General features: G+C 46.1%; 1 protein-coding gene across 2 annotated transcripts in view; it reads right to left on the bottom strand.

The window, feature by feature from the left end:
• The window catches only part of GDPD3 (glycerophosphodiester phosphodiesterase domain containing 3), a 148,944-nt gene that overhangs the window by 11,251 nt on the left and 115,079 nt on the right, over nt 1-22,614 (bottom strand). The window contains exon 10 of one of the 2 annotated variants that reach the window (XM_069244060.1): nt 18,182-18,685. The exons of the other annotated variant lie outside the window; for it this stretch is intronic. Within the exon in view, the coding sequence (XP_069100161.1) occupies nt 18,530-18,685 (156 nt within the window). The 3' untranslated portion in view covers nt 18,182-18,529. Of the gene's footprint in view, nt 1-18,181; nt 18,686-22,614 lie in introns of those variants that run through there. 2 annotated transcript variants of the gene reach the window in all.

Here is a 22,614-nt window from a genome sequence, read left to right as displayed (position 1 = left end):
CAGGGCACAAGTCCTAAAAAGAGAAGTGAGGTACTAACCAAGTTAGACAGTATGCAAGTGACATCATGGCGCATGACATTATGGCTCGTGACATCGCACATGGCATCACCCGAAGTGATGTCACAGGAAGTGGCATCACAACCTATGATCTCACAGGAAGTAAGATCACAAAGAGTGACATCAGATCTTAACTCCTCAGACATATGTTTAGCAGTTTTATCATGCGTACTTTTGAGTGCATTACCAGATTCAACTAGTGAGATTTTTTTTGTTGGGGTTGTGCCAAAAATGTGACGCAACCCCAGCAGAAAATCTGGGCCTCAATTTATACACTTATGTTTTTTACAACTCTTCCTCAAAGAAATTGGCAGCAAGGAGAAATGTGAAAGTAAATGTGTTCTGCTTAATTGGTTCCAAAGTCTGCATTTTAAAATATTTTATGGGGTTACGGCACCTGTTGCAGAGATCTTTGTATGCACAGTAAATCTCAGATAATAATAATAATGGTAAGATAACTCTGGAGGTTAACACATTTGCTGGAGAGATCTGTGTTTTGTGACGTGGGTTACTGCTTTTAACACAACGATCCTTTTGATACTTGCAATTCATAAATTGTAATCCTTCTAAAATAGCATAGTGAGTTATGAAGGACATGTGACTTCTACAACTTGTAACCCTCACTGTCTTATGTAACATATTCTGTACATTGATTTACACACTCTTAATTTATTGTCAAAGTACAATGTTTACATGTGATGTAAAGTGCTCTGACACCCTGCACTGGGATTACTAGTGCTCTAAAAGAAATAAAACAAAATAATTGCATTTAAGGGGTGAGGCTCCAGGTAGCTCCCAGCCAGAAAACTCAAACAAAAGGAGGCCTGATAGCCCCATAACTTAAGCCTTTGTTTTGGGCCAGCCTGGTTTTAAAATAAGAAAGACCCCCCTCCCCATCTGCATGTTGCTGCGTTGAATGAAAGCAGACAACAAGAAGACACTGCTTAAAGTGTCCCGGTGTCTGAAACCAACACCGGGACAAATTTGGAACACTTTAGTGGGGCCAAACTTCTTGGCAGGGTTGGCGCCATCTACCTCTGTATAACCCCCGACTTGTGCCCTGGTCAGGACTGACTTACATATGGCTGGGCACAAACTGAGGTGGCAAGGTGGTCAAAATAATGATGGATTGGAATGCAGCCTGAGTGTTTACCAGTAGCTGAGACTAATTCAAGCATTCTATCCATTACTTTTTAGGTTTTGCCACATAGCAACTATGCCATGCTTGTGAAAGAAAAACATCTTAAAAGGACCTTAAAGCCCACCCATTATTTACCTTTACTTACCATTGGTTGGCTCCCACGTCACTCTTGTTTCCTTGCTTCCTATAGGTCAGTGCCTCCTTCTGGCCTCTGGCTTCCTCCTGGACTTCAGTCTTCAGTTGTGCTGTGGAGCATAGATCAAGTACAGCTTCCTGAGGCCAGTGTCCTTCCACTGGCTGCAGGCTCCTGCAGGTACTTTTTTTTTTTTTACTTTTCGGCATGCACTGTAAGAGTGCATGCCTTTGCAATCTTTTTCCTTTACCACCACCCTCTGTGGTGTTAACATCCTACACTCCTCCATCTCTCCATTGGGTCACCCTCCACCCCTTCCTCCCGCCATCCGATATATTTAACCTGCGCTCTTCCCGCCATTCATTATTTTAAAAATGCCCCCCTGCACCACCTGCTAGCACTCTCTTTAACCCACCCCACCACCCCCTGCTGCACAATGTTTTGTTTCCCACTCTCCTCCCCTTTGACTTTACCATCCGCCCTCTCCCCCAAACCATCCATGCTGTTTGGAAGTATATCGGACAGCAGCACGGCACAAAGCGCTATGACATAGTCAATGCTGGCCATGCCGTAGTACTTTGTTTTCCTTATAAATAGCTATTTGGCTTTGTTAATGTACTGTTGATGCATCAAAAATTGGTTCAACTTTAATTGCACATTTCTCACTTAATTTGACCATTGGATAGTCCTTCCTGGCATCGAAAAGCCCCATAACAGGAGAGGAACAGGTTGAATTTCCAAACAAAATATATGGAGTCGATTTACAGCCAAAAAAAAACATCGGGTATCAGCAGAACTGAAAATTGCTATTTAGTAAACGAAATAGCATGATAATCAGTTATAGGGCCAGAGAGGAAAACAAAACAATAGGACAGTATTATTAATGCACGAGCAGCCACAGGACAAGTCAATTGAATCATAAACGTGCTGCCAGTCTTTAATATGCTATCATTGCCCATCCTGGTATTTTTAGCTTATTCCATCCCCTTTTTTTCTGCGTTCATTTGTGACAAATGTTTGACACATTTTCAGTGCTGCCACTGCTTAATATACAGTTGCTGCTACCTTCATTCTTCTAGTTTGCCCTATATTTCACACTAACAATGAATGCTGATAGAAACGAAACTCAAAGAATCCTGTAGCCAATAGGACGGTTTGAGCTGATGATTTTGGGGCTGGAGAACTGGGGGACACATTTATCAAACGTTCATGCACCTCAATGCAGTGCAGTTTGAAATGGCAGGAATGCGTCCTATTTAACATTATAAGGCGCATTCCTGCCGTTTCCTTGCACTGGTGCACAACGTGCTGCCTTGCGCCACCGCAGGCCCCGTTGTACAAGAGTGCCTGCGTTGCAGGCAGGATTGTTTTTTTGCAGGAAGGGGCTCCTTCCTGCACAAAAACAGTCCCTTGAAGCTTTTTCATCTTTCTTTGTGTGCAGCAGAATGCAGCACATGTAGAAAGAGGAAAAAAACGAGGAGAAATAAAGATATTTCTCCTTGTTACGCCTCCTTTGGGAAGGCGTAGCATTTTGACGCATTACCAGGTCTACAACTAATGGTAAATTGGGAATGAGCCAGAATTCATGAGTGGATTCTTGGGAACACCCACGCTCGACCCATGGAATGCCCCGCTAGGGGGACTAACGCAAGGCAGCAACTTGCGCTACTTCAGGTTTACCAAGCAGAGCCAGGCCACACAAGGTGGCCTTACGTTACCTGGTAAATCTGACTTTAGTGTTGGGTTGCCCTTGTGTTACCTTACGCGTTATAAGGCAGCACAACGCCATGATAAATCTGGCACCCGGTTCTAGTCCTGGGTGCGGTTCATCCTCCTGTGATTCTGGGCAAATCACCTAGTCTCCTTTGCGCCCATTTAAAAAAAAAAATTGCCATACTATAATGTAATCTGGCACTGTACCGAAAGCCCTATAATGATTTTGGATCAAAATTGCACTATAAAACATCAAAAAGAGATTATGCCAGGGTTCATAATGCAAGCAAGAAAACTAAGAATGCCCTCCTTTACTCAACTTGGCAGTAGAAGATGGCAATAAATAAAGTGCAGTGGGCTACCGCTTGGGCAAGTGAAGAGAGCAATGTGTAATTAACTTTGAACCAATTTTTTCTGCTTTAACCATAGATTAACAAAGTCAAGTAGTTACTGATAAATAAAGACAAAGAGATACGCATGGCCACCGTTGACCGCTCCATAGCACTTAGTTTTTATTTACTTTAAGCCGTGTTGCACAGATGCCTAGGCTTCTGTGCAGCATCCTAAAAATATTGTTATTATTATCATTTAATATAGCGCAACGACTCACACCCAAAGCTGTACCTTGGCATTTCACTGATACAGAGAACAGCATCAGATTAAAACATCAAACTAAAACAACCAAGTCTTCAATAATTCTTTGAACTTTGCAAAGTCTGAACAGGTGCGGATGTGGTAGGGGAAATGATTCCTAGCCGAAGAGGTGGTAAAGGGAAAAGATCTACCACCAGATCTGGAAGTACGGATGCAGGGGACGGTCAGCAGCTCTTTGTCACTAGATCTAAGTTTTCTTCGAGTTCCCTAGTCTTTGTCTCTCTTTCTCTCAAGTCTTCCATGGATTCCTCTTCTTCCCCAACCCCATCGTGAGTCAGTGACATAACAAAGGCCCCTGCAGCACAGGGGAGCCCGAGCTCTAGGGGGGCTCCCTCAGCACAGTACACTGTGCACGGATGGGAGGTCTCTGTCTGGTCTCCTGTCTTGAGGCCACCCCCTTCAAAGTACTTTGAAAGGGGGAGGAAGGGGGGGCGCTCAAGTTTCCCTATGCCACTGCCGTAAGTGACTAGTTAGATCATATTTTTCCCTTAGATTTCTGGGATTGATTGGGTTTTACACTGGGTTAAATACGACTACAAGTACCAGAACTATGAGAAAAAAGGGACTGACCTACCTAGTCCCAAACAAGCATTGATCTGGTAAACCTGGCACCTATACTCCATGCACGCTCGTTCCCTTACCTCAGGCTTCAGCCTCTACCCTCCTCACAGCTATAATTTCCACAGCCCTTCTTTGATGTCGGGCTCAGCTGTATGTGCTCAAGCAGCCTCTCCCTGAGCTACCCTGCCAAGTTTTTCAGGTCATGCGTGATGTGCTGCTCTTCTTCAGGTATTTTCCTTGAATTCTGAGACTTGTAGACTTGGGTTTTCCATTATAAAACAAGACTACAACTCCCAGAATGCAAAAAAAAAGCTGAAGTGGAGCAGCACATTACGCATGGGCCTGAGAAACTTGGCTGCTTTGCCAGAGTCCAGAGACATTGAGCTTGCCTTTGGGCAGTGTCAGCTTTAGAACTGGTGGCGCCCTGTGCGACATTCTTTCTTGCATCCCCACCCCATTACCTCCTCTTTGAATTTCTGCACTATCATCCGACAAAAGTGCCCCTCATCTTTGCATAGCCACTTTTGCACATACATTTCATTTGCTTTAAAGCGCTGGGATAGGCCATCTTTACTAATCCACTCAGCTGTCCACATAAAATACAGATCTGTTCTTTGCAACTGGCATATTAACCCTTTACGCTACTTTATGCAAGTCAAAACTGCCACTGGCCAAAACTCACTTTCTCTCTCTCTAGCAGGAACATTATTGACAAGAGTTATCTTGACATTTTTATTGTTATCTGACAGTGGGAGCACATGGAACTCTGCTTCTGGTGCTTTTAAATTGTAAGTTATTGCTAAACACAGCACCGTCCACCCCAGGTCAGCGCCCCTCTTCAGGTCAGTGTAGGAAAGTACCATCTTGCCTGGCATGTTACCCCCATATTTCACTGTATATATGTTGTTTTAGACTATGTGTCACTGGGACCCTGCCAGGCAGGGCCACAGTGCTCACAAGTAGGTGCCCTGTATGTGTTCCCTGTGGGATGCCTAACTGTCTCACTGAGGCTCTGCTAACCAGAACCTCAGTGGTTATGCTCTCTCTGCTTTCCAAATTTGTCACTAACAGGCTAGTGACTAAATTTACCAATTCACATTGGCATACTGGTACACCCATATAATTCCCTAGTATATGGTACTGAGGTACCCAGGGTACTGGGGTTCCAGGAGATCCCTATGGGCTGCAGCATTTCTTTTGCCACCCATAGGGAGCTCTGACAGTTCTTACACAGGCCTGCCACTGCAGCCTGAGTGAAATAACATACACGTTATTTCACAGTTATTTACCACTGCACTTAAGTAACTTATAAGTCACCTATATGTCTAACCTTCACCTGGTGAAGGTTGGGTGCAAAGTTACTTAGTGTGTGGGCACCCTGGCACTAGCCAAGGTGCCCCCACATCATTCAGGGCAAATTCCCCGGACTTTGTGATTCCGGGGACACCATTACACGGTTGCACTATACATAGGTCACTACCTATGTATAGCGTCACAATGGTAACTCCGAACGTTGCCATGTAACATGTCTAAGATCATGGAATTGTCACCCCAATACCATTCTGGTATTGGGGGGACAATTCCATGATCCCCTGGTTCTCTAGCACAGTACCCGGGTACTGCCAAACTGCCTTTCCGGGGTCTCCACTGCAGCTGCTGCTGCTGCCAACCCCTCTGACAGGTTTCTGCCCTCCTGGGGTCCAGGCAGCCCTGGCCCAGGAAGGCAGGACAAAGGATTTCCTCTGAGAGAGGGTGTTACACCCTCTCCCTTTGGAAATAGGTGTGAAGGCTGGGGAGGAGTAGCCTCCCCCAGACTCTGGAAATGCTTTGATGGGCACAGATGGTGCCCATCTCTGCATAAGCCAGTCTACACCGGTTCAGGGATACCCCAGCCCTGCTCTGGCGTGAAACTGGACAAAGGAAAGGGGAGTGACCACTCCCCTGACCTGCACCTCCCAGGGGAGGTGCCCAGAGCTCCTCCAGTGTGTCCCAGACCTCTGCCATCTTGGAAACAGAGGTGTTGGTGGCACACTGGACTGCTCTGAGTGGCCAGTGCCAGCAGGTGACGTCAGAGGCTCCTTCTGATAGGCTCTTACCTCTCTTGGTAGCCAATCCTCCTTCCTTGGTAGCCAAACCTCCTTTTCTGGCTATTTAGGGCCTCTGCTTTGGGGAATTCTTTAGATAACGAATGCAAGAGCTCACCAGAGTTCCTCTGCATCTCCCTCTTCACCTTCTACCAAAGGATCGACTGCTGACTGCTCAGGACGCCTGCAAAACCGCAACAAAGTAGCAAGACGACTACTAGCAACATTGTAGTGCCTCATCCTGCCAGCTTTCTCAACTGTTTCCAGGTGGTGCATGCTCTGGGGGTAGCCTGCCTTCACCCTGCACCAGAAGCTCTGAAGAAATCTCCCGTGGGTCGACGGAATCTTCCCCCTGCTAACACAGGCACCAAAAGACTGCATCACTGGTCCACTGGGTCCCCTCTCATCCTGATGAGCGTGGTCTCTGGAACTCAGCAACTCTGTCCAAGTGACTCCCACAGTCCAGTGACTCTTCAGTCCAAGTTTGGTGGAGGTAAGTCCTTGCCTCCCCACGCTAGACTGCATTGCTGGGTACCGCCTGATTTGCAGCTGCTCCTGCTCCTGTGCACTCTTCCAGGATTTCCTTCGTGCACAGCCAAGCCTTGGTCCCTGGCACTCCTTCCTGCAGTGCACAACCTTCTGAGTTGTCCTCCGGTGTCGTGGGACTCCCTTTTGTGACTTCGTATGGACTCCGGTTCACTTTCCTACCAAGTGCCTGTTCAGGTACTTTTGCGGGTGCTGCCTGCTTCTGTGAGGACTCCCTGAGTTGCTGGGCGCCTCCTCTGTCTCCTCTTCAAAGTGGCGACATCCTGGTCCCTCCTGGGCCACAGCAGCACTCAAAAACCTCTACTGCGACCCTTGCATCTAGCAAGGCTTGTTTGTGGTCTTTCTGCATGGGAACACCTCTGCAAGCTTCATCACGACGTGGGACATCCTTCTTCCAAAGGAGAAGTCCCTAGCTCTCTTCTTTCTTGCAGAACTCCAAGCTTCTTCCACCTGGTGGCGGCTTCCTTGCACCCTCAGCTGGCATTTCCTGGGCTCCTGCCCACTCTCGACACTGTTGCGACTATTGGACTTGTTCCCCTTGTCTTACAGGTACTCAGGTCCGGAAATCCACTGTTGTTGCATTGCTGGTGTTTGTTCGTCCTGCAGAATCCCCCTATCACGACTTCTGTGCTCTCTGGGGGTAGTAGGTGCACTTTACACCTACCTTTCAGGGTCTTGGGGTGGGCTATTTTTCTAACCCTCACTGTTTTCTTACAGTCCCAGCGACCCTCTACAAGCTCATATAGGTTTGGGGTCCATTCGTGCTTCGCATTCCACTTTTGGAGTATATGGTTTGTGTTGCCTCTATACCTATGTGCTCCTATTGCAATCTATTGTAATTCTACACTGTTTGTATTACTTTTCTTGCTATTACTTACCTAATTTTGGTTTGTGTACATATATCTTGTGTCCAGAACTTATCCTCATCCTGAGGGTACTCACTGAGATACTTTTGGCATATTGTCATAAAAATAAAGTACCTTTATTTTTAGTAACTCTGTGTATAGTGTTTTCTTATGATATTGTGTATACCAGTGGTATAGTAGGAGCTTTACATGTCTCCTAGTTCAGCCTAAGCTGCTTTGCCATAGCTACCTTCTATCAGCCTAAGCTGCTAGAAACACCTCATATACACTAATAAGGGATAACTGGACCTGGCACAGAGTGTAAGTACCTCTGGTATCCACTACAAGCCAGGCCAGCCTCCTACAGGTAGCACCCCAGTGCGGCTGCAACAGTCGCACCCCACTAAAGCCGGCCCTGCCTCTAGGCTCTACATCAAGGGTGCCACCAAGGGTACGTTTTCTAACGCTTACAGCAGGTGTCATAGAACGATTGCCACGCCACTGTACGCATGTGTATACTCTCTCACACACATTCGTACATGCATTTCACATCCTCTGCGCGCACACACAAACTATCCTTCCGCATTATTCAGTGCACTGGAAACAGAAGCAAATCAGTGGTTAATGTAAAGGCAGGGGCTCACACGAACAATGCAGATCTTACTAAAGAAGTGAGTATATGAAAAAAATAATTGTGCATAAAAACATTTTAATCTGTACATAAAAACGCATTTTAACGTATTCACCGTTTCTGTCTAAAATGTCATAATAGAATTTCAGAAACGAATGGCAGAGGTCGGCATCTTTTAATGTTTTCACAGTTTTAGCATCTGAGCAATCTGGAATGTTTAAACACAAGTTGTGTCTAATTTGGGTGCCGACAATCGCCCCCGGAGCTGAGCTTGCAGACCTTTGAGGCAGCTAGAAGCGTGCCCCACTGGGTGGCAATCGTGGCTCAAGTGAGTGGGAGCTGGCAGGAGACTGCCAGGAAGAAATACAAGCTGGTGCTAGCCACACTACGGGCCTGGGACATTTGGCTGACTTTGCATACAATACTTTTTAATACAATCGAAAAAGCATTTGAAGGTTGTGCTGTATTTAGGCCTGGGCCAAATTTTAATTGTGCTGGAGTCACCGGGTAATTTAAGTAATCACGATTACTCTTGTGATGCAAAATGCCCGAAATTATGCAATGAATCCAGCTGGAGTAATATGGGGCAAAAATCCTACTGCAGGAGAACAGGAACAACAAACTAACAGACAGCGAGCAGCTGTTGGCTATTGCTGTTTGTGCCCTGTAGCATTTACTCCTATTTTCTTAGTGCAAAATGCATCCTCTGGCCCATTTTGATCCTGAGAATGGATTTTACACCAAGAAATTAACACTAAATGCTGGATTACGCTTATCACATAATTATGCATAATTACAAATAATTCTGATGTTCTTATGAGTAATTACGCTAGAGAGAATTGCGCCAGTTATGCCCACCATAGTTGAATTCTGTGCAGGTCATTATCTACAGCAAATTATAATTTACTTGAGAACAAGGCAAATTGTCAAAACCTATTTTCCTCGGGCTTCTCCTTGCACAAACCACCACTGCACACCACATGGGTGGATCATGCCAGTTTATAAACACATTTTAAACTGCACATTCGAAACCAAAAAAAATCAAATCTTAGTGAGCCATCTTTTTAAAACCAACGAGGGGGCCTGCTTGACGTTACTTACTGCACATTATTTTCTCTTTTATTTTCTCGCAGTGGCATTACGCCTTTTCGATTTTCTTGCAGACACAACATGCTTGGTCATCCTGTCCAGCGAACGTCAGGGTCTACTATTCGTGCATTGCCGCACGCCGGCTGGGACGAAACATAGGCCCCTGAAGCCCCTGCAACGCTGCAGGCCACGAACTCGTCAGAGTTTAGTTTTCCATCATAACTCCTGAACCAGTTGTCACCCTTTTTCTTTGCTTTTTTAATTCTAACATTCTATTTAACTTAGTTTGGACCTCAAGGGGCATATTTATACTTATTTTGCGCTGCATTTGCGTCATGTTTTTGAAGTAAAAGCAGCGCAAACTTACAAAATATGGGGGATATTTATAGTCCCCTTGCGCCACATTAACGTAATTGTTTATGACGTTAATGTGGCCCAAAGAGGCCTAAATCTCAGCGTCATATTTATACGGTGCTGCAATGCATGCATTGCGCCACCCTGTAACCCTTTGCGCTACAATATGCCTGCGCCAGGCATAATGTATGCAAAGGGGGCGTTCCCCCGTTAGGAAAACCGGAAGAATGGCGTAAGGAAATCTATGAGATTTCCTTGCGCCATTTTTTATGGCACTTTTAATGCCTGCTCAAGAGCAGGCGTTAAAAGGGGGCTTCCATTCCTTAGAATGGAGCCCTTGGTACTCTGCAGGAATAGCGCCAATATTGTGGCGCTACTCCTGCAAAGTACATCAATAGCGTCATGCAAAATGATGCTACTGCCCCCTACCCTGCGCCATGGAGCACCGTATTTTAAATGCGGCACACATATGGTGGTGGTAGGGGGGTGCTAAGGGGTGCAGGGAAAGTGCACTGCACTCGGTTCAGCACACTTTCCATAAACCTGCCCCTATAATTGTATTTTGTAAGTTTGCGTCACTTTTGCATACAAAAATGACACAAATATTGCGCAAAAAAAGTATAAATATGGGCCAAAGTTGTTTGTTTCTTCGACTATCATTATTGTTTCTGTGAGGTTGGCTATGTGGCTTATGGATCTGTTTTAGGTTCCAGGGGAGCTTAGTCACAGCTCAGATTAATACTCTAGTCTCTGTCTTCCACATGGGTACCAGGGAATCTTCCTAAGGGGAATTTTCAATACACGAACAAGTGTGGCCTCCCACATGCACACATATAAACACTCCTACATACATATATCACTTTCCACCCTACTCATCCAGGAATAATGTACAATTATTATCTACTCATGAAGGCGTTTTACAAAGCACTGCATGTCGAATTCAGGCTACTTCAAAATGCTCCTTTGGTTGGTTGCCCGAATGCAACGCCCAAAAAACTAGGCTACCATTGTACACTATAACTATGCTTTGATGTTTACCTAATTTAATGTAAACAACATATTTTCTCCTCCTGATTACTGTGATTGGTTCCTTGAATAGCAAGGTGAAAAGGCTAGATACTAGTGGAACAATTTGTTAAGTAGATCTAAGTCTTCCTACAACTTCTAGTGACACAGAGTGTAGGAAATTGATACATTTTGGAATATTAATCTGGCAATGTGTCAAATGGAAGGTCACTTGTGTGCTGTGTGCCAGAAGGACAGTGCTCATATAATCATAGTACCAACATTTCACAAAAGATGGGACAATATAAAATGTTGAGAGTCTATATAAAATTTCATACTGCAGAAATAGGCCTTTACACTGGTTTTCATACAAGTGTTTAACAAGTTCTGGATTTCAGCTAGACGAAGGCCAATGTCGTCCATGTAGGTTCAAAAGTCTCCAGAATAAAAACAGTTTTTCATGAGAATTCTACCAAATTAACTGCACAGTTTTTATCTTGATACATTGTGAACCTATAGCTTTCCAGGGTCTCTTGCGTGAAGGCTGTAATGTTAATTATACAGGCATTTTTAGCCAATAAATGGTCAGCAGTGCTGGTCCTTAAAATGCTTATAAGTTTTTGTAGGAAAGTACCATCCTTCTTGGCATGTTACCCCAAATTTCTGCCTGTTTGTCAGTGTGTTTTTACTGTCTCACTGGGATTCTGCTAGTCAGGACCCCAGTGCTCATAGTTTGTGTCCTATATGTCAGTATGTTTTACTGTGTTATCAGTATGCTTGCCTGTTTCACTGGAGTTCTACTAATCAGAACTGCAGTGCTTATGCTCTCTCTGTTTCCAAATTTGTCACTATAGTCTAGTGACCACTTATTGCACTCCAGATTGGCATACGGGACCCCCCCTTATAAGTGCCTAATATATGGTACCTAGGTACCCAGGGCATTGGGGTTCCAGGAGATCTTTATGGGCTGTAGCATTTCTTTTGCTACCCATAAGGAGCTCATACAAACACGCCTTCAGGACTGCCATTACAGCCTGAGTGAAACAGTGCAAGCACTATTGCACAGCCATTTTCATTGCACCGGGTAACTTATAAGTCACCTATATGTCTAACCTTTAGTTCCTGAAGGCTAGGTGCAAAGTTACTGTGTGTGAGGGCACTCTTGCACTAGCAGAGGTGCCCTCACATTGTCCAAAACCAATTTCCCGGACTTCGTGAGTGCGGGGATGCCATTACAAGTGTGCACTACATAAAGGTCAACACATATATGAAGCTTCACAATGGTAACTGTAGGAAAGTACCATCTTGCCTGGCATGTTACCCTCATATTTCACTGTATATATGTTGTTTTAGTTGTATGTGTCACTGGGACCCTGCCAGCCAGGGCCCCAGTGCTCATAAATGTGCCCTGTATGTGTTACCTGTGTTATGACTAACTGTCTCACTGAGGCTCTGCTATCCAGAACCTCAGTGGTTATGCTCTCTCATTTCTTTCCAAATTGTCACTAACAGGCTAGTGACCAATTTCACTAATTTACATTGGCATACTGGGACACCCTTATAATTCCCTAGTATATGGTACTGAGGTACCCAGGGTATTGGGGTTCCAGGAGATCCCTATGGGCTGCAGCATTTCTTTTGCCACCCATAGGGAGCTCTGACAATTCTTACACAGGCCTGCCATTGCAGCCTGAGTGAAATAACGTCCACGTTATTTCACAGCCATTTACCACTGCATTTAAGTAAATTATAAGTCACCTATATGTCTAACCTTTACCTGGTAAAGATTGGGTGCTAAGTTACTTAGGGCCAGATGTAGCAAATAAAAAATTTGCGAGTTGCAAAGTGCGAGTCCATGCGACTCGCAATTTGCAACTCGCAAATTGGTATGCAGTACGGTGTCTCAGACACCGACTGCAACTCGCTATGGGGTCGCAATGACCCACCTCATCAATATTCATGAGGTGGGTCGCAAATTGCGGCCCCATAGCGAGTATAGGCACTCGCAAACATGGAGGCCTGCTGTCGTCAGCAGACCTCCATGTTCGTGACTGCTTTCAATAAAGCAGTTTTTTTTTTTTTAAGTGTAGCCCATTTTCCTTAAAGGAAAACGAGCTGCACTTTAAAAAAAAACACGAAACCTTTAGTTTCGGTATTTTTTCAGGGCAGGGAGTGGTCCCTGGGACCACTCCCTGCCCTGAAAAAATATTTTTGGGTCCATTCACAAAGTGGAAGGGGTCCCATGGGGACCCCTTCCAATTTGCGAGTGGGTTACCATCCACTTGAAGTGGATGGTAACTGCGATACGATTTGCGACCGTGTACGCGGTCGCAAATGGTATTGCATACCACTCAGACTCGCAAATAGGAAGGGAACACCCCTTCCTATTTGCGAGTCGGAAATGCATTTTGCGAGTCGGTTCCGACTCGCAAAATGCATTTCTGCATAGCAAAGAGGCATTTGCGCCACGCAAACGGCGATTTTCGCAGTTTGCGACGCGCAAATCCTTTGCTACATCTGGCCCTTAGTGTGTGGGCACCCTGGCACTAGCCAAGGTGCCCCCACATTGTTCAGGGCAAATTCCCCGGACTTTGTGAGTGCGGGGACACCATTACACGCGTGCACTATACATATGTCACGACATATGTATAGCGTCACAATGGTAACTCTGAACATGGCCATGTAACATGTCTAAGATCATGGAATTGTCACCCCAATGCCATTCTGGCATTGGGGAGACAATTCCATGATCCCCCGAGTCTCTAGCTCAGACCCGGGTACTGCCAAACTACCTTTCCCGGGGTTTCACTGCAGCTGCTGCTGCTGCCAACCTCTCAGACAGGTTTCTGCCCTCCTGGGGTCCAGCCAGGCTTGACCCAGGAGGGCAGAACAAAGGACTTCCTCAGAGAGAGGGTGTTACACCCTCTCCCTTTGGAAAAAGGTGTCAGGGCTGGGGAGGAGTAGCCTCCCCTAGCCTCTGGAAATGCTTTGATGGGCACAGATGGTGCCCATCTGTGCATAAGCCAGTCTACACTGGTTCAGGGATCCCCCAGACCTGCTCTGGCGTGAAGCTGGACAAAGGAAAGGGGAGTGACCACTCCCCTGACCAGCACCTCCCCTGGGAGGTGCCCAGAGCTCCTCCAGTGTGCTCCAGACCTCTGCCATCTTGGAAACAGAGGTGCTGCTGGCACACTGGACTGCTCTGAGTGGCCTGGGCCAGTAGGTGACATCAGAGACTCCTTCTGATAGGCTCTTACCTGGGTTGCTAGCCTATCCTCCTTCCTAAGTAGCCAAACGTCCTTTTCTGGCTATTTAGGGTCTCTGCTTTGGGGAATTCTTTAGATAACGAATGCAAGAGCTCATCAGAGTTCCTCTGCATCTCTCTCTTCACCTTCTGCCAAGGAATCTGGACGCCTACAAAACTGCAACAAAGTAGCAGAGACGACTACTGCGACCTTGTAACGCTGATCCGGCCGCCTTCTCGACTGTTTTTCTGGTGGTGCATGCTGTGGGGGTAGTCTGCCTCCTCTCTGCACTAGAAGCTCCGAAGAAATCTCCCGTGGGTCGACGGAATCTTCCCCCTGCAACTGCAGGCACCAAAAGACTGCATCACTGGTCCTCTCTGTCCCCTCTCAGCATGACGAGCCTGGTCCCTGGAACTCAGCAACTCTGTCCAAGTGACTCCCACAGTCCAGTGACTCTTCAGTCCAAGTTTGGTGGAGGTAAGTCCTTGCTTCCCCACGCTAGACTACATTGCTGGGTACCGCATGATTTGCAGCTGCTCCGGCTCCTGTGCACTCTTCCAGGATTTCCTTTGTGCACAGTCAAGCCTGGGTCCCCGACACTCTAACCTGCAGTGCAAGACCTCCTGAGTTGTCCTCCGGCGTCGTGGGACCTCCTTTTGTGACTTCGGGTGAGCTCCAGTTAACTCTTCTTCGTAGTGCCTGTTCTGGCACTTCTGTGGGTGCTGCTTGCTTCTGAGTGGGATCTTTGTCTTGCTGGGCGCCCCCTCTGTCTCCTCACGCAATTGGTGACATCCTGGTCCCTCCTGGGCCACAGCAGCATCCAAAAACCCTAACCGTGATCTTTGCAGCTAGCAAGGCTTGTTTGCGGTCTTTCTGCACAGAAATACCTCTGCAAGCTTCTTCACGACATGGGACATCCATCCTCCAAAGGGGAAGTTTCTAGCCCTCTTTGTTCTTGCAGAATCCACAGCTTCTACCATCCGGTGGCAGCTTCTTTGCACCCACAGCTGGCATTTCCTGGGCATCTGCCCACTCCCGACTTGATCGTGACTCTTGGACTTGATCCCCTTGTTCCACAGGTACTCTCGTCCGGAAATCCATCGTTGTTGCGTTGCTGGTGTTGGTCTTCCTTGCAGAATTCCCCTATCACGACTTCTGTGCTCTCTGGGGAACTTAGGTGCACTTTGCACCCCCTTTTCAGGGTCTTGGTGTGGGCTATTTTTCTAACCCTCACTGTTTTCTTACAGTTCCAGCGACCCTCTACAAGGTCACATAGGTTTGGGGTCCATTCGTGATTCGCATTCCACTTTTGGAGTATATGGTTTGTGTTGCCCCTATACCTATGTGGTCTCATTGCAATCTATTGTGACTGTACATTGCTTGCATTGCTTTCTATTGCTATTACTGCATATTTTTGGTATTGTGTACATATATCTTGTGTATATTTGCTATCCTCATACTGAGGGTACTCACTGAGATACTTTTGGCATATTGTCATAAAAATAAAGTACCTTTATTTTTAGTATATCTGTGTATTGTGTTTTCTTATGATATTGTGCATATGACACCAGTGGTACAGTAGGAGCTTTACACGTCTCCTAGTTCAGCCTAAGCTGCTCTGCTAAGCTACCTTTTCTATCAGCCTAAGCTGCTAGACACCTCTTCTACACTAATAAGGGATAACTGGACCTGGTGCAGAGTGTAAGTACCCCTTGGTACCACTACAAACCAGGCCAGCCTCCTACAGTAACCCAAATATGGCCATGTGAGGTGTCTAAGATTGAGAAATTGTACCTCCAGTCCGACCGTGGTATTGGGGGGCCAATTCTATGCACCCTGGGGCTCCACCATGGACCCCCAGTACTGCCAAACCAGCTCTCTGAGGTTTCCATTGCAGCCCCAGCTGCTGCCACCTCACAGACAGGCTCTTGCCCTCCGGGGGCTTGAGCAGCTCAATCCCTGGAAAGCAGAACAATGCATTTCCTTTAGGAGAGGGGTGTTACACCTTCTACCCATTGGAAATAGGTGTTACAGGCATGGGAAGCCTATCCTCCCAGAGCCTCTGGAAATTCTTTGGAGGGCACAAATGGTGCCCTCCTGGCATAATCCAGTCTACACCGGTTCAGGGACCACCAGTCCCTGCTCTGGCACGAAACTGGACAAAGGAAAGGGGAGTGACCACTCCCCTGTCCATCACCACCTCAGGGATGCTGCCCAGAGCTCCTCCAGGGTGTCCCTGGATTCTGCCATCTTGTTTTCAGGATGGCCAGGGAACTCTGGGAGCATCTGAGTGGCCAGTGCCAGCAGGTGACGTCACAGACCCCCCTGATAGGTGCTTACCTGGTTAGGTGACCCATCTCCCTCTCAGGGCTATTTAGGGTCTCTCCTCTGGGTGTTTCCTCAGATTCGGTTTTACAAGATTCCAGCAGGACTCCACTGCAACCTCTGCTTCACCTTCCACCATTGGATCAACTGCAGAACTGCTCCAGGAACTCTACAACTGCAACAAAGTATCCAAGAAGGCTACTGCAACACTGTAATTTCAGCTCCTGACAGCAACTGCAACAGATTTCAGGTTGCGCATGCTCTGAGCACTGCCTGTTGTCATCCTGCACCAGAAGGACCGAAGGAATCTCCCGTGGAGTGACAGAGTCACTTCTCTGCATCAGAAGGAAACCCTCTGCGACAACAACCAGTACTCTGGGTCCCGCCTTCTCATGACGAGCGTGGATCCTGAAACACAGGTGGTGGACCGAAGTGACACAGACTCTCCAAAGGTCCAACTGTCCAAATTTAGTGGACGTAAGAGCTTGCCTCCCCGAGCCAGACAGTATCCCTTTGCATTGCGTGTTTTGCAGCTCCTAGGGCTTCTGTGCGCTTCTCCAAGGAATCCTCGTGCACAGCATAGCCCATGCCCCCAGAACTCTATCCTGCAATGCTCAGCTCCCTGAGTTGTTCTCCGGCAGTGTGGGATCCCTTTGTGTAGTGCTGCGACTATTGTGATTTGCAACTCATTTGTCCCTGTGTCCTGGGACTCCTGTGGGTGCTGCCTGGTCTTCTGAGGGCTCTCTGAAGTGCTGAGAGCCCCCTCTGTCTACTCAGTCCGAGTTGAGACCCCAGGTCCCTTCTGGGTCCAGGTAGCACCTTTTCCTGCCAACTGCGTCTTTTGCTTGAGCCAAGGCTTGTTGATGGAATCCAACAATGAAAACCAGCCTGCATTCTTCTACTCAACGTGGGACATCTCTTGCACCAAACAGGAACCCACAGCTGTCTTCTTTGGTGCATCTCAGATTTTTGCTTCTAACTGGAGAATCCACATTTGCACCTTCATCTGGGTTAGCATGGGCTCCTGTTCGTCCTGGACTCTTCCTCTGTTCTTGGACTTAGTCTTCTCTCTCCACAGGTCTTCAGGTTCAGGAATCCATCGTTGGTGTCTTGCAGTCTTGCTTGGTTTTTGCATAATCCTTCATTACGACTCCAAGTGTGTTCTGAGGAAACTTGCTGTACTTTGCTCCTGTTTTCCTGGTCTCTGGGGTGGGGTACTTTACTTACCTTTGGTGTTTTTTACACTCCCAGTGCCCCTCTACACACTTCTCTTGCCTAGTGGGGGGGACCGACATTCATGTTCCACTTTTTCATTATATGGTTTGTGTTGCCCCTAGGCCCATTCTAGCCTGTGGTGATTTTCACTATTTGCACTATTTTATGACTGTTTACATACCTGATTTTGGTTACTAGTATATATTATATGTGTATTACTTACCTCCTAAGAAAGTATAGCCTCTAAGATATTTTTGGTCTTGTGTCACTAAAATAAAGTACATTTATTTTTGGTAACACTGAGTATTGTCTTTCTTGTGTGTGAGTATTGTGTGACTAAATTGGTATTGCAAGAGCTTTGCATGTCTCCTAGTTCAGGCTTCGCTGCTCTGCATATAGCTACCTCTAGACAGCCTGGCTTCTAGACATTGCCTACATTTCACTAATAAGGGATAACTGGACCTGGTATAAGGTGTAAGTACCTTAGGTGCCCACTACAAACCAGGCCAGCCTCCTACAGTTGTATTGCAAGAAACTGTGTTAGCAGTCGTGAAGAACAAAGCAAGAAACATAGAAGCACAGATAAATGAAACTATTTATTAACATACCTATCATTCAAGCCAGTCAATAACAACTGGGAAATTACTTCAATATTTGAAGCAGTGCAGTCCTCTGATTGCCAGTGGTCTGACAGAAAGTTATACTAAAGAAACTCTGTTTACGTTGCCTTCATAGTAGTAAATTTAGTCAATTTGTAGTGCTCCTCTTGCCTTAATTCCTATACAGAAGCCTCCTTTCTGCTTTTTGTACTGATTTGTCCACATCTACTGATTCCACGATGCTGCTCACTATGAAACCAATTCTTTTGTGGCTGGTCGTGGTGCCCTCTTAAGTCTGTTCAGTACTTCAGTGACCATAGTTCCTCTTTTCCTCACTGACTTTGATCGCCTTCTGCCAGTCGGGATGCCTTGTCAGTAGCATTCAGAAATCCTCGTAGTTTAGAGGGATAATCCGTCATGATGCCTGTGGCACCCAAGGACCGGGCCTTCTCGAAGTCTGAATCCTGGTTCAGGACCCAGATGTAAACCTGCAAGGAAGGCAAGAGCAAGCTCTGTGAAGGGTATATTCCTTTAACATGAACTTCAATCATATGTAATGTTAAATATATACTTAGACCATGTTCATGATAAATGATTTACAAAGATGTGGGAAGGACATTGATAAACTTCATGCCATTGGATCCATTTTCAGTAGTAAGTGGATTTAAATTGGATGAAAAACATATGGCCCCAGTTGCATCGTACTTGCACCATGCAACATGATGCATGAAGGATGCAACTCTTAAAGAAGATTTATGAAGCCATGCAAGGCAGGTGGCCTTATGTGGCCTCATAAATCTGGAGTAACACAGCCCAGGGCAAATTGCAGCTTTTTGTTACTCTGCCCTGGGAAGGCATTCCATGGGTTTTGCATGGATGTGCCCACATAGCTCCCATGGATTGTGATGTATTCCCAGATTTACCAGAACTGGTAAACCTGGGAATGTGCCACAATGCTATTCCTTCCCAGGGGAGGCGCAACAAGGATAAATGTTGTTACTTCCTTACTTCTCCTTTCTATGTGTGCTGCACATAGATTGACAAATATGCCTCAGGGGATTGTTTTCTGTGCCCTTTCCTGCACAAAAGCAATCCTCCTTACAACACAGGCACCTTGCACCACAGTGCAAGGATGCCTACGTTGATGATTGGCAGCCAAAAGGATGCCAGTGCAGGGGAAAAGGCAGGATTGTGCCATATTGAGTTAAATACAGCTTATTCCTGCCCTTTCCCTGTCATGCTGTCTCATAAATAGGCTCCATAATTTCATTTTAAATTTTCTTCTCAGATAAGCTACCATTCTAGCCTAATGTTAGAAGAGTGGGGTAGGCCACCTTGATTTGAAATCATTCATATTAGCTAGTGCATTTGTTACAGCTGTTATGAATGTGTAACACTATGGGTTGAGTGGGTGCTGATCGTAAGATTCATAAGATCGTTGGACACGACTCTGAGGTATTTACTCACTTAAACGAAACATTTGTCTGTGCTTAATTTGTGCTTGTGTTCTGTGTGGCACCACCACTTATTTCTGGGGACCGCAAACTATATTTCAACTTCAGACTTTTACAAAGTGAGAGAAAGTCAGAAAAAAGGGCAAGAGGATGGAAAAAAAAGATAGGGAAAGAGGTCAAAAAGGGAGAGAGAAGCGATCAAAAATAACCTGCAAGAGGCAGGTAAAAAGACGGGAACTGTAGGGTGACTAAATAAAGAGGCGAGAGATGGAATCAAGACTGGGCAGCCTCGGCATTCGATAACACTGGCATTCTGCAGCATGAGGCTAGGGTCTTGGTCCTGATTCACTGATTCGGGATTAGTGGAATTTTCTACTGCTAAATAGGATTCTCACATAGGGAAATTCTGCCAATGTGGTGGAGTTACTACATAAGCAGTATCTGCTCCTAAATGTGGTTCGTTCATGGTGGGCCCACATGTATATATTGGTTAACAGACACAAACCCTTTCAAAGGTATTCACAAACTTGCTGCAGGTTGTTTTCCACTCTTTAAACAACTGTAGATTTAGGGCCTCATTTGGCGTTTTGAAGGATCTGAAAATCCTCCAATTTCTGGAGAAATTTATAAATAAGTAGTGGAATCCACATCCATCCTCTATGACTACAACAGTAAGTAGTACGAAATTTAGCCAGTAGATTCTACTCAATATTTATTGATTCCTACAAAAATTGCAGGATTTTCTAAACCTGAGAGTGGGGCAATGTCTTCATGTGAAAAAGGAATATCAGACAGCAGCAGCAGCAAACGGACAGGCAAACAGAGACGCAAGCCAGCAGGTGCATTGTTGAATTCGAAGGTTTGTTGAAATAATGTTGAATCCATATCTGCTCCTTGTCAGCAGAGTCTGCACAGGACTTTGCCCTATTCACGCCTTGGATCCTTGATTTGCATACAGCAGCCTGAAATGTCATCCTTTTCTGCCTCAACCCTGTTAACCTTCCCTTAATCTTGGTTAGAAATTGCTGCACGCTTTTTATTTACCGGTTTTCAATGGGGGCTTCATGGGTGCTTTCAATAACTCCAGTAACACCCTGCCCCTAGGATTGCACTAGCCAGGGCTAATAGTTTTGGGTCAGCAGGGAATATGGTTTGTCAGCTACTGTCTTCTGGTGGTAATCAATTTGCTTTCACCCCGTTTTTTAAACATCTTTTTACTGAAGAATGTACACGACAAATACACAATTAGGACAATAAAGGAACAGGAGAAAATTCATGTTTGGAACCCCGAAATTCCACAAGGGGGACAGTAGCGTCTCGGTTGGGAGCGGGTATTGGATACAGAGGAAAATACAAGGGATTAACAGTGACTAGAGGGGATGGAGAGTGTACTGAAGGATTTGATTTTGAACTACTGGGAGAAAGAATAATTTCAAGAAAGAAGGTGGGAGCACATAGTCAAGAGCACTGGGGAGAAGAAAAAAAAGAAAAAAACACGAGACGTATGGGGTGGAAGCATGTGCGTCAATTCACCAAAATGTCAGAGGTAACGGAATTGACATCACGCACCCTTTGACCTCCACTTTCGTCGACAAACACACATGCACACACACTTTAATTCACAATTACACACACACACTCTCTCACATACATTTAAAACTATGGGCCGTATTTATACTTTTTGGCGCACAACTGCGCCAACGCAGTTGTGCGTCAAAAAATTTAACCCCCGCTAACGCCATTCCAAAGCGCCATGCGGGCGCCTTATTTATGGAATGACGTTAGCCGGCGGAGCTGCCTGGTGTGCGTCAAAACAATGACTTACACCAGGCAGCGCCGGCGTAGGGGAAAATGGAGCTTGGGCGTCAAAAAATGGGGCAAGTCAGGCTGAGGCAAAATTTTCGCCTCAACCCGATTTGCGCCATTTGTTTTGACTCCCAACCCCCATTGAAATGACTCCTGTCTTAGCAAAGACAGGAGTAATGCCCCCTTGCCCAATGGCCATGCCCAGGGGACTTATGTCCCCTGGGCATGGTCATTGGGCATAGTGGCATGTAGGGGGGCACAAATCAGGCTCCCCTATGCCACCCAAAAAAAATATATATATACTTACCTGAACTTACCTTAAGTTCCCTGGGATGGGTCCCTCCATCCTTGGGTGTCCTCCTGGGGTGGGCAAGGGTGGCAGGGGGTGTCCCTGGGGGCATGGGAGGGCACCTCTGGGCTCCTTCCGAGCCCACAGGTCCCTTAACACCTGCCCTGACCAGGCGTTAAAAAATGACGCTAAAGCGTCTGGACGTCATTTTTTTTGACCCGCCCACTCCCGGGCGTCATTTTTGCCCGGGAGTGTAAATACGGCGCACATGCCTCGGAGTCATTTTTTAGACTGGAACGCCTACCTTGCATATCATTAACGCAAGTAAGGTGTCCACGCTAATAAATGACGCAAACTCCAAGATCTTTGGCGCTAGACGGGTCTAACGCCAAAGTATAAATATGGAGTTAGTTTTGCGTCGGATTTGCGTAAAAAAAAACGACGCAAATCCGGTGCAAACAGAGTATAAATATGCACCTATGTTTTCTTACCTCAGCTACCATGGAAGGGCATGTTCCATTTTTTATTACACTAATAGTTAATTATATTATGTTTTTCATTATTAATGTAATAAAAAATTTACAGAAAACAAGAGTGTGGAGCCCGACCTGACGTCCATAAGGACGAGCTGCCCCTGTATTCATGGCACTGAATTTGCCACATCTGAAGCAAGGAGTCGCAAAGGCAGTGCCAGAGGTCGCAAATGGCAAGCCAGGGGTTGCAGCTGTAACCCCTGGAGACCCCTAAATGAAGTTCATGGTTGGAAGCTGTCTTAGTTGAGCGGGCTAAGGTCAGGGAGATGGGTTAAGAGAAGCATTTGTAATTGTATCCCAACGAGGGGTTAAGTAGTGAAACCAGGGCAACGGGG

Source organism: Pleurodeles waltl, chromosome 7 (genome assembly GCF_031143425.1).
Source record: "Pleurodeles waltl isolate 20211129_DDA chromosome 7, aPleWal1.hap1.20221129, whole genome shotgun sequence".
In the NCBI taxonomy this organism is placed as follows: Eukaryota; Metazoa; Chordata; class Amphibia; order Caudata; family Salamandridae; genus Pleurodeles; species Pleurodeles waltl.
The sequence above is the reverse complement of the archived record's forward strand: the minus strand, read 5'-3'. Positions and strand labels throughout refer to the sequence as shown.